The 19954-nt window shown below is 35.2% G+C and overlaps 3 protein-coding genes across 3 annotated transcripts; all 3 read right to left on the bottom strand.

Moving 5' to 3' along the window:
• Positions 1-13433: 13433 nt before the first annotated feature.
• Positions 13434-14165, bottom strand: LOC147546642 (putative F-box protein At4g38870). The gene has a single exon (XM_086635925.1). It carries the CDS (start codon positions 14163-14165, stop codon positions 13434-13436), a length of 732 nt encoding a protein of 243 aa, XP_086492051.1.
• Positions 14166-14944: 779 nt separating this feature from the next.
• LOC147546641 (Fasciclin-like arabinogalactan family protein) lies at positions 14945-15785 on the bottom strand. The gene has a single exon (XM_086673903.1). It carries the CDS (start codon positions 15783-15785, stop codon positions 15156-15158), a length of 630 nt encoding a protein of 209 aa, XP_086530029.1. The 3' UTR covers positions 14945-15155.
• JOSL (JOSEPHIN-like protein) lies at positions 14945-16620 on the bottom strand. Its single transcript, XM_086673904.1, has 2 exons — positions 16406-16620; positions 14945-16326 (listed from the first exon to the last, which is right to left on the bottom strand). The coding sequence occupies exons 1-2, from the start codon at positions 16481-16483 to the stop codon at positions 15862-15864; spliced, it is 543 nt and encodes a 180-aa protein (XP_086530030.1). The 5' UTR covers positions 16484-16620; the 3' UTR covers positions 14945-15861.
• Positions 16621-19954: the final 3334 nt, after the last annotated feature.

Raw genomic sequence — 19954 nt, 5'->3', positions numbered from 1 at the left:
CTGATTCCCTCGTTTGGATTTTAGTCAAACTCTAATTGACGAACCTAGCCCAATAATCTAGGGCTGACACATTTAGGAGTTTTTACTCTAAAGGACGGTTGGACTATAGACTTTTTTTTTTATGAAAAAGTTGGACTATAGACTATGACTATCATAAATTTGTTTAATGATGAGTAGGGGTGTACTCGAGTCGAGCTGAGCCGAGTAGTAAGATGTTCAAGCTCGGTTTGTGTATTTGACTGTCGAGTTCGAGCTCATTCGAGTAATTGTCCACTTGTTCAAGCTCGGTTCGTATAAGTTTGAAAGAGCTCGAGCTCGAACTCGAGCTCACATTGTTTTAAGCTCGTTTATCAAAATACTTCAAATTAAAACTTTCTAAATCATCAAAATACTTCAATGATCATTTGTCACATACAATAATAATGATTAATGATTCATATTCCGATAATTTTTTAATGGTTGATATTTCATGTACAAGTTTCAATACTAATACGTAATTATGTACTATACTATTATAAGAGTATGTTAAACGAGTTGTTCACGAGTAGCTCGTGATACACTAAAGAATGTTCAAGCTCGGCTCGTTTATGTAAACGAGCTTGATTTTGAGCTCGTGTTAAGCTCGGGTTCGTTAATATTCGAGTCGAGCACGAGCAATAGTCGAGCCGAGCTCGAGCAGCTGTTAAGAGCTCGACTCGTGTACACCCCTAATGATGAGTGCTTATAATCAGGACATATATTACTCTTCTACAGTATGACACTAGCTCGCATTCCCTGGAAACAACAAACAATGATGATAGGGGGACTCCATGGGAGATACTCCCAAGTGTACTCCCCCTCACAGTGACAAGGCCATTTTGATCTTTTCACAGTTTTGTCAGAGTGAAAAGACCAAAGTGACCTTGTCTTGTGAGGGAAAGTACACTTGGGAGTCCCCCATTCATTTTCCAACAACAAAAGGATGATCTTTCGTCCACATAATCAATACTTTATGTTGTTTCGTAACCGGATCAAATCCAAATCTAAATTACGGAGATTCATGGTCACGAATTTTCTTTCCGAAGTATGATTGGGTCCATGGCGTTTCTTCTCTAGTGATGGGATTGTAGATTTTAAAAGAACGTTGTTGCACGAAACATAATAGACCATAACCAGACCTCAAAATATATTTATTCATCAACTTAGGGGGAGAACTTGTCACATATTCCGTACTAATTTCAAACAACCTGCTTGTATAGAAACTAGTTCCAAGACCTGCTGGATGTGAAACCCCATTGAGGAGTTTTTTATTTCTAGAACAGTCTAACGAGATAAAGGGTTTGTCTTTTCAAATCAAAGATAACCAACACTTAAAACACATCAATGACTTGACCGGAAGTCTGCGAAGTATATCTATCATTAATTCATCACTCACATTACCTTCAAGAGCAAGAGGAGTTGAAACAATGGCTTCATTGGTGGTGGTGTTGGCACTCACGGAGGTAAGGGTTCCTGTGGCGGCATGACCATTTTCCTCTTCTTTTCTGTCATTGTATGTAAACTGCGTACTAGTTTGTGTTTCTTCTCTCGGTGGTTACTCACGTTCTTAAATAGATGCATGGATGAGAAGATCAATGATGGTTTGGGATTTCCCTCCCTAGCTAGTAAATTTCTAATTACCTAGTCTAGTCAGATAACTCCGCTTCTGGAGAACCCTGAATTTAGTCAAACACTAATTAATTGACCTATAGCCCGAAAATCTATATAATTTATAAGCTTATATGTAAAAATACTAGGTATAACCCGTGCCTCCGGCACGAACATTTTGAAATATTTATTTTCCAAGAATGATGCCTTACAATTTAAATCACATATAGATATATTTCTTATATTGAAGAACAATAAAGAAACTATCTTATTGATCATTGTATTATAAATTTTATTAGCCATGACTCGTGGTTCGGCACACATAATTTTGTAAAAACTGTTCATGGAAGAAGAAAATGATTTACGATTTCGTAAAGTATTTTAGATTATATTAGGTATTTAATCTAAGAAGTCCCTTAACCACTAAAAACAATTTACTCCATAACTATATTTAGTTCCATACACGGCGGAAAGAAAAATATGGCCACCATGGTCTACACTTCGCAGAGAGGTACAAGTGGTATAAACATTTCATCCCTGACACTGTGTACTTCCTGGTACACTCGCCCTAATAGGATAAACTTTTGACATAATTTTCAATATTTGGAAAAACTAAAGTAACTCGTCTTATTAGTCACCTCAGCAGAGAAGTATGGCATGGAGTACACGGGGAAGCCCCTCTATCATTTGTATACACATTTAGTTTCATAGTCCGGTACAATTGTAAAAAGTTTATATCAAGCATTGAGAAATAAAGCATTTCCTAAATGATAGTGAGACTTTCTGACCATGTCGAAAAGACAATGTATACTTAGAGAGGATAATGTAAATAGCAATCTGAAACCATAATCGATTCACTAAGTACCTTTGAAGAGTCGTTTTTGAACATGATTCACCTTCACGTATCTCAACTATCATTGTGATATCTTTAAAACATATTCTGTGTAAAATAGTTATAATTGATTACAATACCTTATATGGCCAAATGAAAGCATAACCACATCAATAGTTAAGATGTGAAAAATAAGTTATAATTGATTACATACCATAAGCAAAATTCTAATTCTAGTTGTAATAAAATTCATTCAGTAGAAGTCTCAATAATATGTTCTTTTCTAATAAATAAAAGATGTGAAAAAACAAAAGGTGGTTCTCCATCCGAATAAAGTCGTCTAATTCACAACAGAGCTCAAATGTTAGCCTGAGTACTTCACATTAACCTTGCCAATTGTCTTACTGAGTTTTTACCTTAACAACAAAATCATAATCCCTTTTAACAAAAAATAAAATCATAATCCTATTAAATATCTTAACTTATATCACATGAAGCTTTCTTTGGGCAATTATTTGTTTTCCTACTGAAGAAAAATGTAAGTATCTGAATGCAAGATCCAAAAACAACCAAAAGTGGAATGAATCAATTCTATATTGAAACCGAATGTGATGTCCTAAATTGCTTCGATCGATGGCGCTCCAGTTGTATCTATATAACATTTCTTGAGTACATGTACTAAAATTTCTCCCCGAGATGATTAACAAGATAAAACAAGTATAATTTTTAGTTACCAGACACTAACAACGATCACAATCTAGTAAAAAAAGTTATGTAATGAACGCTATCTTAACCAACGTAACCAAGAAGCCAACTTGTTCGATAATGAATAATCTTGTTGTTATAGAAAAAGTGGATTGGAGGCGACTGGCAGGTCCATGTATGAACCTTACATAAAGATGAGCAGAGGGTAGGGGCTGACTTGCATAATCTTAGAGCATGTTTACACCATTCAGCGGTACTCGTTTGAGTGAAGACCCTCATGACAAAATGACGTTTTCTTCTTAGAATCAAATCTACCTTAAGTTCATCTCTCATGTCTAAATACATTCCCTACAAACCCTAACCCTAGTAAGAGGGTGTTTGATTTTTGCACTTATTAAGTGATTTTCACTTAATAAGTGTGGGCCCGCAATTTTAGGCCGTTTGTTTTTCACTTAATAAGTGAATATCACTTGTAAGTGCGACTAAAGTAAGCTCCAAAAAGTAAGCTCCAACTTGGAGCTTATTTTTTTGCACTTACTTTCTAAGTGCTAAGAAAGACATTTTTATCCTCTCCGAATATAATAATTACCAATATAGTTGTAACTAAAAATAAAATATTAAACAATTGATAAGTAAAAAATCTTTTTGTGACTTTAACGATGACTCTTTTCCTTCTTCACTCATCCTTCACCTAAGCTTTTCTCTTAAATTTTTTCACATCTCTTCGTTCACCAATCACGGAACCACCCAAACTCCATCATGCAACGTAAGTTAGTTCTCCTTCATAATTTATAATCATTTGAGGTTAATATTTTCAACACAAAGTATTCATAAATCGTAAGTCTCTTGCATCCAAACTCGCGAGCATAATGAATTAGTATGGAATGCTAATACGTAAATACTTTAAGGTCAAAATAGATCCTCACGTGGATTTTAGTCATAAGTTTGTCACCACAAAAAGTGTTTCAAGAATGGGGTATTTATAATCACGACACTTATTTACTCTTTTACAAATTAAAATTATTAATAGTTTCTAAAAAAAAAAAAAAACCTAAGAATCCAACCTTGTTGTACCAAACCATGGGTGGAAACCCAAGCGGGTAACATCCTATTATACAATCTATGGATCGTTGAAGTTTGATTTATGTGCTTTTATTTGAGTGGTGTTTGTACAAACTACAAACAGTGGCGCTCCGTGGAAGTGCTATAAAAGTCCCCATTCCATATGCAACCTCCACAATTAACATGACAGTGGGGACTCTCGTGTGAGGACAACCCATCCAAATTAGAGGTTTTACGAGCGCAACCCCGGAAAGAATGCTGATCTTCATCCTTACTATTACCTCACCATCCACTTCCATCTCTCTCTTGATATCCACGCCAGATGAAGCATCTACCATAGACAATCATATGCCATTCCTCGAAGTAGCTACCAACGGCAGAGAGATAGAGGGTACGAAGACATCGAAAGAGAGAGATGAAAAATTAGAGATGGGAGAAAGAATACCAAGCTAAAGAGGATTTGGGGTAGGTGATACTGAAATTTCCTTATTTCCCACAAAACTTGGTTGCTGTAGGCGCCTATAGCAAATTTGGGGAAGGGTCTTTTAAATGTCAATGGTGGTGCAATTGTTACTTTCATTCAACAAGCTTAAAAAGGGAAATTCTGAATACACTCCCATAAAAGGTAATACTTCGTGTTCAAGTTAAGGGAGATGTGCCTTCAACAAAAAAAAAAAAGTTAAGGGAGATGTGAGTGCATATAAAAAAATGGTGAGTGCATATAACATTTTCCGTTTAAAAGTTCAATTGGGAGGCAGACATCAGTGTGATAATATTATGGAAAATACATTCTTCATGGTGCAAGAGTTTGTGTGCTTGTAACAAGCTCCTAAAACTAATAAAAGAGAATAACTGTTATTTCATGGATTTAATTTGTGTGGTTGAGTTGTTAGAGAAATATTCACAAAATTTGTATTACAAATTTCCAACACTGAATTTTGATTTTGATACTTGTTATTCTATATAAAATTACCATTGAAGTTTTGTATTGTTCAATTCCTTACTCAATTCTATTTCTAATCGTTCGTGTTATCAAAATGGTGATTTTATTATTATCTGAGATGGTGGAGGGATACTTAAAACTCGCAATTCCAATTGCAATTGCAATTCCAACTGCAACTACCATCTGTCAAAATCGTATTGACAAAATCTTAACACAATCGTAACTCAATTATAACAAGAACAATCGGAAGACCTGCCTTTACCGACAAGATTTTGTTCATAATCATGGGTGACCAGGGATCATAGCCAATGGGAACCAGGCTTGTAATATTTAGTTCTGCTTTTTATTTGGGCTTGAAATTGGCGACTTATTCTGACACAGATTCTATCATCCCTTTCTTCAAAACTCTCAAGATACTATATAAATTTACAATCCTCTAGGCACCGGCAGTGGCTTATCTTTGTGAAGAGAAATATTGGCCCTCTATTATTCAAATTTCCATATGTTTGATTTATATTTCAACTAATTTGGACTTTCTCCCCATTGTTGTGATCTTGTATTATCTTGGATGATGATAGATTATATTGATGCCTCTTGACTCAAAAACTATCTTTGAATTTCTCTTAAATTTTTTTTCTCTAGAACATGATGACACCCACACATAGGCACCAGACCAGACTTCAAATGGTAAGCATTAGAGTGGTTAGGAAAATAGGCTATGTAGTTAGATGGGTCTTAGTTCAGTCGGTTTTAAGGTCGTAGTTTAATTGGGTTTTAGGCTCATTCCTGTAAGGGTTTAAATTTGTTTGTTATCGTGCTCATCACATCGTATTGATGTAGCAATGCCTTCTTTTAGCTCAAAATCTTACTTGATTGAAAAATTTCCCATAGTCTTCATCTTCTCTCCACGTCTACAACTTCCGACCAACATTTCCCACCACTGACCACTATGCACACTCTCTCTCAACATCCCTTTGGTTTCTCACAATTTATCTCTCTCTTACACGTTCCCTCTATTTAGATCTATTTCTTATCAAAGATTTCACGAGCCTAACCATAAAAGTTTGACATAAGCTTATATTTGCACCTATTGTCCCAAATTTTTTAGCCTCGTAAGCATAGCCATCTTTAAACATGTTTTTTGATAGTCAAGTATACCTATAATCAGGACACTATTACCTAATTATTTATCGGCATTCTCCAACAAGTACTTGCTTTTGGCTCAGTATAATGAGTGTCAGTGTGTCAACCAATGGTTTTTCTCTCGTCTCTGTCTCTTTAACGACGGAAAATTAAGCCTCTACCACAAACAACAACCATACATCATTCCAAGAAATAGCTGCCATTCTGCCAAGAAACAGAGCAGGTAGAAAGATAGAGAAAGAGATGAAACTGGGACCTTCTTATTTCCCATTGTCAATGGTGATACAATTGTTGTATTCTATTACAGATACTAACCAAGACATTAGTGTGATAAAAAAAATTCTTCATAATGCTTGAGCTAGTGGGCTTGAATATTGATCGGTAAAAAAAAAAACTTTTCTTATAGCAATGATAGTAAAAAAGAAAAAAAAAAACATCAGCAACCGTACAAAGAAGAAACATAAAAATAAATAGTAAACATCTTAGATACTATGATTGAGATTGTGCTTCGTCAACCAAAACTGTCGGCAGTGGCGGCTACAGTGACGATATAAATTAGTAGATATTGAAGTGCTCCCTCACCATGTTGATTGTAGATTTGAAAAGAGATATCATTAGACGAAACATAAAAGACCATAACCAGACCTCAAAATATGTTTATTCATAAGCTTAGGTGAAGAAGTTATCATATACTACTACTATTCAGTACTTGTATTGAACAAATCTAATGTGTAAAAACTAGTTCCATGACCTCCTCGTGAACAACAACTGATGAGAAGTTTTTTTTATTTAATTATGATCTAGAACAATATAAAGCGAGAAAGTGTTTGTCTCCTTGAATCAAATACAACCAACTCTTACATACAGACTTAAAACGCATCAATGACTTTGCTGGAAGTCGGCTCAGTATTTCTAACATTAATTTATCACTCATATTACCTGCAAGACCAAGAGGAGTTGTCGAAACAATGGTGTCATTGGTAGGTGGGGTGGCGGCCGGGGGTGGTGGTGGTTGTTCTGGCGGTAGTAGTACCATCTTCTTCTTCTTCTCTTTTGTTATTGTATCTAAATTAACTAGTAGTTTGCTTTTTTTCTTGTTTCCTCAGTCTTTCACGTTCTTAAATAGATGAGAATTGAGAAGATCAATGTTAGGATTTCAAACCCAAACAAACCTTTAGTAAGTTCCTAATTTCCTAGCTAATATAAAGTTCCAATTTAGTCCTTCTCGTGAATTATAGTAACCCTAATTTCCTATATAGGACTGCTCTCTTTAGGAGTTTCTATTACATCCAAATTGAAGGAGGTTTGGATTATAGAATAGTGTATCATTATAGGTGTATAGTTGTCTATCAAAATTATGTTTAAAGACAGTTTCTTTATGGTACAGCGAATCCAATAAATACTTAAAAACTTAATTGATCACAAGAGTAATTTCGAATCAACAAAAAATAAAGATTTCATGAGGGTAACAATAAAAGTTTAACAACGCTTATATTTGCACTTACTGTCTAGATTTTGAATAAGCTACTTTCAAATAATTTTGAACAATAACTTAACGACGTTCTTCAAATGTTGGATGTTCCTTCCATGTGTTTCTCTAGTTTTTGTTTTGTGGGGGTACGTATGGTAAGGGGGCACAACTATTTTTTAGCCCTGCCGTAAGCAGATATCTTTAAACATATTTTTTTGATAATCAAATACACTACCTGTAATCCGGATAGATTGGGGGTTGAGATAGGTGAAATTGGGATCTCCTTATTTCTGGATGTGAAATTGTGAATGTTGATGGAATTCCAGTACAAAAAATTGGGCACTTTCTTATAACAAATTAACAACTAGTAAAAAAAATCACCAAACATCTGACGAAGGGAAAAAAAAATAAAAAAAAAACATAAAACTAAAGAGTAGACATCTTAGACACTATTGTCAATATTGTACTTTGTCAACCAAAACTGGCGGTGGTGGCTGTGACGGTCAAGGTGATGATATATCATTTAAATTACTAGTAGATATTGATGCTCCTTCCGCAAGTACTCATGGTGGTTGCATTGTAGTCCTAATAGGATAAATGTTCTCGACTAGAGTTGTTACTTCGCATTCACCATAAGGATACAACTCCTTATTAACTTGTGTTCGCTAGTTCCAACATTCTACAAAAATTTACTCAACTTCTTCGTCCTCCTATCATAAAAATAGATACTTGGAACTTCTACGGAGTAAGTATTTGTTAACATTATCATGTCTGTTCCTCGTATTGATTCATAAGCATACCTCCAGTCGACCTCGAAAGGCAATTCACCTGTCTCTTCTATCCACCTACTACTACTACTCTCATTCTCATCCTTAATAAAATTCCACATCTTAGCCTTTGTCAACTTCTTGTCTGTGTCACAATACTTTTTCTCTAATAATCCTAAATGTCCATCCACTTCCAATATAGCATCATACTGATGAGTTTTACGAACACGACGATCATTGATAATGCTATCAGGGAATTTTATCACTCTCAACTTCTCCTTTCCAACATCAAATTCTATTATGCTTTCAACTGATCCCTCTTCTCGAAAGCAGTAAGTCGCATAAGGTCTTGCCAACCAGTATAAGCAACCATTGGCGTAAGTGGGTTTCCCATGAAGACCTTTCATCGTTGGGACATCCTCGAGTGTTCTCCAAGAATTCTCACCAAATACCAATACCTCACAAACAGGCACATCATCTTCATCCCAGCAACCTTCAGAATGCTTATGAAGCCAAATGAGCAATACTACGGGCATTCTCCAACAAGTACTTGCTTTTGGCAGGATAATGAGTGTCACACAATGGTTTCTCTCTCGTCTCTGTTTCTTTAACGACGGCAAATTAAGCCTCTACCGCAAACAACCATACATCATTCCACGAAATAGCTGCCAAGAATCAGAGCAGGTAGAAAGATACAAAAAGAGATGAAAGTCGGACCTTCTTATTTCCGAATGTCAATGGTGATGCAATTGCTATATTCTACTATTACTGATACTAACCTAGATATCAGTGTGATATAAAAAATCCTTCATAATTAATGCTTGAGCTAGTGGGCTTGAATATTGATCGGTAAAAAAAACTTTTCTTATAATAATGATAGTAAAAAGAAAAAACATCACCAACCGTTTAACGACCAAAGAACAAACATAAAAATAAATAGTAGACATCTTAAACACTACGGTTGAGAATGTGCTTCCTCAACCACAACTGTCGGTGGTGGCTGTGGCGGCTTCAGTGACGATATTTCATTTAAATTAGTAGATGTTGAAGTTCCGTCACCATGTTGGTTATGTTGTGTTGTGTTGTGTTGTGGTGTGTTGTGGTGTGTTGTATTGCAGTCCCAAATAGGATAAATGTTCTCCACAAGAGGTGTTACGTTGCAATCATGATACAACTTCTTCTCGCCTTTATTCCATCCAAATTCGGCTAGACTAGTAAATTTATTCAACTCCTTCTTACCCCTATCGTAAAAATAGATACTTGGAATTTCTTTTAATAAACTACTTGTTAACATTATCATGTTTGTTCCTGGTATTGATTCATAAGCATAACTCCAATCGACGACAAAAGGCAAATCACCCGTCTCTTCTATCCACCTACTACTCTTCTTATTCTCATCCTCAATAAGAGTCCACAACTTAGTCTTTGTCAACTTCTTTTCATTATCGCAAGACCTCCTCTCTAATAGTCCTAAATGTCCATCCACTTCCAATAAATTATCATACTCAAAAGTGTTACGACGAAGACGATCATTGATAATACTATAAGGGTATTCTATCACTCTCAACTTTTCCTCTCCAACATCAAATTCTATTATGCTTTCAATTGATTCTTCATCCCGAAGGTTATCATCTGATGAAGGTGTAACCGCCCAGTATAAAGAACCATTCGCGTAAGTGGGTTTTCCATAAAGACCTTTCATCGATGGGACATCGTCGATTGTTCTCCAAGTATTCTCACCAACTGTCAATACCTCACAATATGGCACTTCTTCCTCTTCCCAATCATATTCTCTCCACATGATCAATACTTTATGTTTTTCGGTAACAGGATCAAATCCAAATCCAAATAAAGGAGATTGATATTTATGATTTTTCTTCCAAAAGTCTGATTCGATCCATGGAGTTTCTTCTCTTGTGAAGAGATTGTAGATTTGAAAAGAATGCCGTTGGACGAAACATAACAGACCATAACCAGACCTCAAAATATGTTTGTTCATAAACTCAGGTGGAGAAGTTCTCATGTATTTAGTACTTGTTTCGAACAAATCTAATGTGTAGAAACTAGTTCCATGACCTCCGCCCAGGGCCGTGCCTGAGAATTTAGGGGCTCCGTGCGAAACTTGAATTTGGGTCTTTTGAAAAACAAAAAAATATTAAAAAAAATATTTAAACAAGTTATAATTTCTTTGTTAAAGGTATTCTTTCTTTGTACAAGATATAGTTTAGAAACTAAAAGTGAGTTTTTGAATGCAGTATTTTTTTATCAAGATTCTCGCATATATGTTTAAATATTTCATATTATTTATGATTTTTAAATTTCTATTTAAAAAAAAATACTTCAAAACACAAAAGAAATATACGCATTTAACAAAATGTTAAAAAAAAAAAGTGTAAAAGAGTAGAAATAAAGATTCAATTAACAATGATATCTTGAACATCACAAAATCAGAAAAAAAAAAAAACAAAAATGAAAGAAATACACTCAAATAACATATTTTTTGGTATATCAAGATTAGTACCATTAGACCAAACACAAGTAGCCACTTTAGTTCAAGCAACATTAGGTTACTTAGATCCTGAATACCTTCAAGCAAGTTAATTAACCGAAAAAGCGAGGTTTATGGTTTTAGTGTAGTTCTTGTTGAGCTTTTAACAAGGTTGAAACCAATTTCATTTGAGAGGTCATTAGAGGAAAGTAATTTAGCTATGTAATTTTTTATCTTCATTGAAAAGTAAGGATCTTAATGAGTTTCTGGATAAAAACGTAGTGAGAGAAGGAATGATTAAAGAGTTAACAGGTGTGAGTGAATGAAGAAATTAGAGAAGATGAGAATAATGAGCAGCTATGGATGGATACAAATTTGTTTGATGAGACTAGTCATCTAGTTATCAAGCTGAGTTAACTATGACTTTTGATTAGGAGAGGTAAAGATGTAAAGTTTACATCATTGGATTAGTTGGCTGGTTATAGTCCATAATCTAACACTTATTTGCAAAAAAAAAAAAAAAAAAAAAAAAAAAAGTGAATTATGAGTTTTGAACCTCTACCAAAGAGGTGGAATTAACCATACCTAACCATCTCGCCTAAGAGATTCTTGTGTTGAGTTATGTATCTGTTCTTATATAACCTGTTACGACATGATCGAAAATGGGCCCTTATATCTGGGGGCCCAGTGCGGGTGCCCTGCCCGCACAGGCCCAAGCACGGCCCTGCCTCCGCCACATGAACAACTGATGAGAAGTTTTTTATTTAATTTTGATCGAGAACAGTGTAACGAGATAAAGTGTCTGTCTTTTCGAATCAAATAAAACCAACTCTTACGTACACACTTAAAACGCATCAATGACTTTGCTGGAAGTCTGCTAAGTATTTCTAACATTAATTCATCAGTCATATTACCTCCAAGAGCAAGAGGGGTTGTTGAAACAATGGCGTCATTGGTAGGTGAGGTGGCGGCCGGGGGTGGTGGTGGTGGTGGTTGTTCTGGCTGTAGTAGTACCATCTTCTTCTTCTTCTCTTTTGTTATTGTATCTAAATTAACTAGTAGTTTGCTTTTTTTCTTGTTTCCTCAGTCTTTCACGTTCTTAAATAGATGAGATTATGAGAAGATCAATGTTAGGATTTCAAACCCAAACAAACTATATTATAGTAAGTTCCTAAAATATAGGAACTGACCTAGCCCTAAAATATAGGACTAACCCTCTTTAGGAGTTTTTATTCCATCCAAATTGAAGGAGAATAGCATCCTTATAGGTATAGTAATTGTCTATCAAAAATATGTTTAAAGACGTGTCTGTTTATGGTTCGGCGAATAAATACTTAAAAACTTAATTGATCACCAAGAGTAATTTCGAATCATTCCTCCCAGGCATTAATGTCACGATTTCATCATCAGGTCGGGCTGCCTGCTCAAATTCAGCATCCATTATAACACCATCCATAATATGCACAATGATCTCTCCTCTCCTCAAATCAACACGTTTTAGATTCAATTTTGTTAACTACCAAAGCCCCATCCATCTCCCTCTCAAACATATAACTTAAATCCAGAGATAGAATCGAAACTCACCTCCTCCAACGGTACATTTCCTGAAACTATATTCCGAGGAACGGCTGAAAACCCCTAGAAAGTGTGGCATAATTGTTTTCATTCTCTTATTGGTTTATCAAACTATCGTTAACCCACAATTGCAAATCTTGTTTATTGTATTACTTGAAAAGAAATTACTTTATGGACAAATTTTAGAAGCTAAGGGGTAGCATGAAACTTACCGATATTTTCTTAGCAAAGATTTCATGAGAAAGTTTGACATCGCTTACATTTACACCTATTGTCTATATTTTGATCACACTATTTTCAAACAATTTTGAACACAAGATATTTCTCTCCCGAATGTTGGATGTTCCTTCCATGTTTTCTCTAGTTGTTGTTTTGTGGGGCACAAGGGGGGCACAACTATTGCCACATTATAGGGACATGACCCGTATTTTTTAGCCCTGTCATAACAAGACATCTTTAAACATATTTTTGATAGTCAAATATACGTGTAATCAAGACATTATTACCTAATTTATTTACTGGATGTGAATGGTGATGCAATTCCAGCAAAAAAACTTGGTTACTTTCTTATAACAATGATTTTAAGAAAAAAAACTATAAAAGATCACCTAACGATTAAAAAAAAAAAAAGCATAAAACTAAAGAGTAGAAGACACTATTGTCAAGATTGTACTTTGTCAACCAAAACTGGCGGTGGTGGCTGTGACGGTCACGGTGATGATATTTCATTTAAATTATTGTACTTTGTGCAGTTCAGTCACTGGATTTGATCCAGTGACTGAAAAACATAAAGTATTGCTCATGTGGCCCCATCGTCATTCCTATTCTTTCATTGTTGGGACGTCTTCGAGTGTTCTCCAAGAATTTTCACCAACTGTCAATACCTCACAAAGAGGCACATCCTCCTCATACCATAAAGAATAGGAATGACGATGGGGCCACATGAGCAATACTTTATGTTTTTCAGTCACTGGATCAAATCCAAATCCACGCTCAAGAGCTTGCCACTTGCGAGCTTTCTTCCACTTCCGTCCTGATTTCATCATATCTGATTTCATCATATCTGATTTCATCATATCTGATTTCATCATATCTGATTTCATCATATTTGATATCATCCATGGTGTTTCTTCTCTTGTGCACAAATTGTAGATTTTAACACCATATTTGGACGCGTAACATGACAGACCATAACTGGACTTCAAACAACAGCAGTGTTTATATTTAGGAAGAGAACTTGTCATAGATTTACTACTTGCTTCGGACAAATCTAGTTTGAAGAAACTATTTCCTTTATTACCTAGAGGTGAACAAGTGATGAGAAGTTTTCTATTTAATTTTGATCGAGAACAGTGTAACGAGATAAAGTGTTTGTCTTCTTGAATCAGATACAACCAACTCTTACGAACACACTTAAAACGCATCAATGACTTTGGTGGAAGTCTGCTAAGTATTTCTATCATTAGCTCAAGAGCAAGTGCGTTTGAAACAATGGTGTCATTGGTAGGTGTGCTGGTGGCCGGAGGTGGCGGTTGTTGTGGCGGCAGTACCATCTTCTTCTTCTTTTTTGTTTGCATCTAAACAAGTACTACTAGTTTGCTTTTCTTCTCCGTGCTTTTTCTTGGTTGCTAAGTCCTAGACCTTCTCAAATAGATGAGAAAGAAAGATCAACGTTAGGATTCCCTTCAAACCCTAACCCTAGTAAGTTTCTAATTACCTAGCTAGGAGTACTATTTTTAAATTCTAATTCAGCCCTCTTAGTTAAACTCTAATTGACGGACCTAGTCCAATAGTCAAAGTCCAAATAACCTTAGGGTATTTTCTTATAGGAGTTTTACTCCAAATCTAGGGCTTAACATTACTCATGGGAAATGTATCTGTATTGTGGCAATAGTTGCCTGCTAACCATCCCCCACAAAACAGCAAGAGAAAACATTGAAGAAACATCCAACATCGTTTGAAAGCAGGGGCGTGTAGAGCCTAGACTGTAGGTGCAAGTGCAAGCTTAGCAATTGTCCAACTTTTATGGATGGGCACATGGAATCTTCGATAAGAAAAATCCCTAAGCTTCATGATTTGACCACCCCATAGATTAGGAGGTTCTAGAATTTCGTCTTGGATACAATAAATCCATTCTGCAACAATTGGAACACATAGTCCTAAGAAAATTTTCTATAAGATGATGGCTTCCTGAAAAGCCATAATAGAGCGAACTGTCTTGAAAAAACTCTCTACGAAACATATTATCAACTTATAATAGTCGTATAATGGAGCTAATCATATTTATACCGGTAAAAGATGATCAATATAAATTCAGAACTTAAAATCATAATTAATCGTAAGAGAAATTTCCTATTAACAAAAAAAAGAAGTGTCAGAACAGTGTTTACACAGGAGTTTTTCTCAATATACAACAGTTCTAATTTCATACCCAAAGAACTTGCATGTCTTAGTAAAGGTAGGCTAAATCATTTGTCGAAGCTATTCATGTCACGATTTTACTCGAGCGAAGAACCCAAGTTTTTTCGAAATAACAGCAACGGCTAAGTTCGGTCTTCATTTTCATCATCAGGTCGGGCTGCCTGCTCAAATTCAGCATCCATTATAACACCATTCATAACATGCACAATGATCTCTCCTCTCCTCAGATCAACCCTTTTCGACTCAATTCTATTAACTACCAAAGTCCCATCCATCGTCCTCCAAATATATAACTTAAATCCAGAGATAGAATCGAAACTCACTTCCTTCTCCGACGGTACATTTCCTGAAACTATATTCCGAGGAATGGCTGAAAACCCTAGAATCCGAGAAAGCGTGGCATAAGTGTTGTCATTCTCTTCTTGGTTTATCAAACTATCGTTAACCCACAATTTCAAATCTTGTTTGAAAGCTTCTACAGAAGGAACAAACACAGTAAAAGCAAGATCACTAGGTAACATCCCAACCATAATCTCCCCAAGTTCACCCAACTTCTCATCTTCTTCCTTAATCTCTTCCCTCATTCTCAAACGTCCACTAAAACCAATTGTTTTTCTTCGCATAGATACCTCGGGAAGGTTAAGCAACGAAATACACATTATCACGAAACACGAAATCGAGACAAAAACACATATAAAACCAATCAAATTGTGCGATAACCACTTTTTTCTTAATTTCAGTAGGAATTCCATTAGATCTTTATACTGTATTGTACATTACCAGTTAAACCCTAAAAAGGAAAGATCGATCATTTAATCGTTCGATAAATCAATCACTATTTTCATGTAAAATGAGTAAAATTTGTCCACCTAAACTGATAATGAAATCCAAGAATTGTATCAATTCATCAATACCTTTAAAGGGTTTAGGAGAAGTAAAATCACTATCAAAATTGTACCAAATTCCCTCAATTTTTTTTAGGGTTACCCAATGTCGACTTTTCCAAAGTCCTCCAAATTTCCTAATTGGGATATTAAGAACAATACCCATTAAAACATTTTCAGATCTATTAAGATCAATTGAATTTGCTCCATTACGACGATCATGCCAAACAACAGTTTTACCCTTTTCTTCTAAAGCTGAAATTAAAACATTTATGTCGTAATTACCTGTGATTGAATTATGATGTGGTTTGAAGAATGGAATCCAAGTTTGATTTTCCTTGTTTGGATCGATAAGGAGGAGTTTTTCAGCTACGATGTCTAGGGTTTCACGAGTGAAAGCATCTTGTTCCTGAACTATAACGTTTTATGTCAGAATAAACCCTAATTGAGATCAATGGGAGACAGAGAGAGAGAGAGAGAAGACTTACTTGGAAGAGATTGTTGAGAGCGTGCAAGAGGCAGAATTGTAGTCTTTGTTTCTCATGATAGATCTGGGGTTTCTCCATTACTTGCTTGGATTAAACCCTAATTGGGATCTCGAGTAGGAAGAAATTAGGGTTACAGATTCTGCAAAAGGGGGGGTGGAACGGTGGAGATGGAGTGAAGACAAAGTGTCGTAAAGTTCAGTATGCCAAACGGAGACCGCGTGTCGCTGATAAATTCGCTATCTTCATTCGGCCCAAGCACAATCCTTTTTAGGACGTGCTGGGCCATTCTGTACGATCATATGGGCCCAAGCCCATCTTGTTACAACCCAGACCCCTTTCCATCTTGACCCGAGAAACAAATATTTGGACAATCAGTATTTCGGCCCGTTTATTTAGATAGTCAATTATTTCTTTTTTTAGACTGACCACAAGAGTCATCATTACAAGACATTGATACATCACGAAGAAATAATATAAAGATACATCAAGATTCATGAATTGAATGAGCATTATGACTGTCTCATTTGAACCTTAAAGTCTATATATCTGCCCTTAAAGATCGTCCTAATGGGCTTAAAACCCAATTTATTCTACCTCTACTTACACTGAAGTTCAATAAATCTTGTATTTACACTTTTATGACAACGAAAGTGGGACTTCCGTGTCTGGAGTGGGTGTCAAACCACTGCAACAAAAAATGGAGGACCAATATTTTTGCTATTGTTGATTGGGACCTCTATAGGCATCTCCCAAAACTGCTATAAGAGCCTCCCCAAGGTGTTTGACTACAGTCAATTCCCGATAGCTGTAGGCGCCCACCCTCCCCCCCCCCCCCCCCCCCCCCCCCCCCATTCGGCCTGACCAGTCCGAGGCCCAGTGCATTTCTTTGGAATGGGCAAGCCCGCGAAGGGTCGGACTATCCAGTCCGAGAGGTCTCGGGCTGGGCCAGTCCGAGACCTTGTTTTAGGTTTCAGATTGAGACCGTCGGAGCCCTCTAATCAAATAATCAATCTACGCCTCTACGGTTTCATGGATTTTCCCCTGTGTTTTCATGGTTGGGGTTCTTCATTCATGGTCGGGATTCTTTGTTTCATGGATTCAAAGATGAAAATGTCAAAAATACCATTATCAAATGGTTAGGGTTCTTCCTTTAACGATGGTTCTTTGTTTCATGGTTAGGGTTCTTTGTTTCATTGATTCAAAAGATTGAAAACTCAAAAATACCATTTGATAATCGTTAGGGTTCTTCATTTCATGGATCAAGAAATTTCAGAAATATGAAGGTTTATTGGTTAGAGAACTAATAACTTCATCCATTTTAGTTGAGAATGCACATCATATTAGATTGGATGAAGGAATTGAATTCAAGATTTGGAGAGAACAAATTAAACTTATACCTGGAGCAGAGATTTAGGTGATTCATGGCTTAGGAAAACACAGTATTGTAGTAATTTATGTTAAAATGCACAGTATTGTAATTGAGATAACACCATGGAAATTTCGGATTTTAGAAAAAGTAGAGAGAAAAAGAAGAACACACGATGAAGAGAAGAACAAGAGGGGTACTCGGGAGGCGTCTCCTGGGTTGTACGGGTGCCTACAGACAGGAGGCTCCTATAGCTTTTGGGAGGCGCCTATAGACGCAAATATTGATCTTTTGAATTCCTAAATGGAAATGGAAAATTTTATCAAAATTCCTTGTAAAATTTTTGTTCTAATTAAAAAAGATCACTTAATTCTTTAGTCTTCAGTTTTTTAGGTATTTACGTAATTTGGAACAGTTTACAAGAGATTTGCAAAAAAATTGCAAATCCTTACAAAAATAAAAACTATATTAGGTTTTCAATTAACAAAATATATTTTTAAGATTTTTAACCCAACAATATATAAATACCGAATTTTTAATCAAACAAAATATAATTAATCTTTTTACTTGAAAAAATAAACTAAATTGGACCTTCAGCTAAATTTACAAAAAGTGAGAGAGAAACGACACACGTTATTGATAAATTTGGTCTTAGTCAGCATTGGGGTGAACAAGACACATTTTCTAGACGAGATACTGATTTTGGTTTTATAATTTTGGTGAACTGAGATACTAGTCTCTATTTTAAATAGAATAATTAAGAAAGTGGATTATTATGTAATCCAAATAGGAAAAAAGAAGAAACCTCTCCCATTTCCTCCTAGTTCATGTGTGCAGATAATCCATTCATTATTTCCACTAATTCTTGGTCCTATATGCATGATACGAGTTATTTCCACTAATTTTTGGCCCTATATGCATGATACAAGTTTGTCTTTTCTTTTTCTCTCTCTTTGCACACCAATTATCTCTTTCAATGCATGTCACATTACTTAATATATGACCAAAGCATAAGTACTCAACATTCTCTGATTCTTCAAACCCCATTATCATTAAACATTATACAAATGTAATTAATTAGGTACATCAATATTAAGAGGTATACATCACAATAACTACATAGAAAATGACTACATTCATCCCTTATTTGTATAATTTATATTCTTACTAGTCTTAGGGTTCTTCTAAAGACAATTGTCTCATATTAGTTTGTCAAGAAAGAACAATTCCAAAATAATATCATAGTTTTAGAGAAGATTCATGGATTAGACTGATTCTAATCACCACCCTTAGTAGTTTTAGTGGCAATCATTTAAAATGGGAAAGATTTGAGAAAAAACAAAGTAGTCCTGCCCTACTACCAAACACCCAAACTTGGTTTATTGTGAAAAGACCTGATCACCCCTTACCTATTAATATATTTTTGAAAATGGACTACTATAATTATTACAATAACATTGATAAGCACAATAACCGGCATACTTAAATCCTTACAAAAACATTTCTAATGTTCAACTAAACTACTGACCTACAACCCATCGAACTATTTTGTGTATACCTTCGAATAAATTTGTGTTCAATAAATTATAAATTTCAAATCCGCTGAAAAAGAAAATCTGAAACTTCTAAAATTTTGGAGTAAATGCACTATCAACTGAGTTATTAGTTGTTGACCCTTATCTTTTTGTTTTATTTTATTTTTTGCTTTTTTAGGAGGAATCTCCTCTTGGGACATAGATACATGAATTCCAACCAAATGGAATCTAAATGTTTTTATTTTTTACCATTGACATAAACATATAATTATTTGAGTGAATGTTGGTAGAGAAAAACATGATATTTTTTTGTTGCAAAGTAGAAAAAACCATGATAAAGTGGGGTTCCATAATTTCGCAAACATATATCCTTATTTCTCTAGGTACTATGAATTTGTCTCCTTTTTAAGTGCTCAATTGGGACATTTCCCTTTCCCAGTCTAAAACTCTAAATGAAGATGTTTTTTTTTATAATATACTGATTTCATGCTCATGCCACTTTTCAACTTACTAGAACAATTACAATTATTATGAAAAAAAGAATATTATCGAACTATTTATTCCTATATTTTCAAATGCTTATTTTAGAAATGAATAATTAATAAGAATAAGTCAAAATCCTTTGAATTTTGTATCCAAATTGTTAAT

The sequence above is a fragment of the Eschscholzia californica genome, unplaced genomic scaffold (assembly GCF_041429995.1).
Source record: "Eschscholzia californica isolate CP2 unplaced genomic scaffold, dmEscCali1.0.p SCAF_4, whole genome shotgun sequence".
NCBI lineage: Eukaryota > Viridiplantae > Streptophyta > Magnoliopsida > Ranunculales > Papaveraceae > Eschscholzia > Eschscholzia californica.
This window is presented reverse-complemented; position numbering and strand designations above follow the sequence as displayed.

Coding starts and splice junctions, on each gene's coding strand:
- LOC147546642 (XM_086635925.1), bottom strand. CDS start 14,165: ATGGTACTGCCGCCACAACAACCGCCACCTCCGGCCACCAGCACACCT.
- LOC147546641 (XM_086673903.1), bottom strand. CDS start 15,785: ATGGAATTCCTACTGAAATTAAGAAAAAAGTGGTTATCGCACAATTTG.
- JOSL (XM_086673904.1), bottom strand. CDS start 16,483: ATGGAGAAACCCCAGATCTATCATGAGAAACAAAGACTACAATTCTGC. Junction 16,327..16,405: donor CTCTCAACAATCTCTTCCAA/GTAAGTCTTCTC, acceptor GTTATAGTTCAG/GAACAAGATGCTTTCACTCG.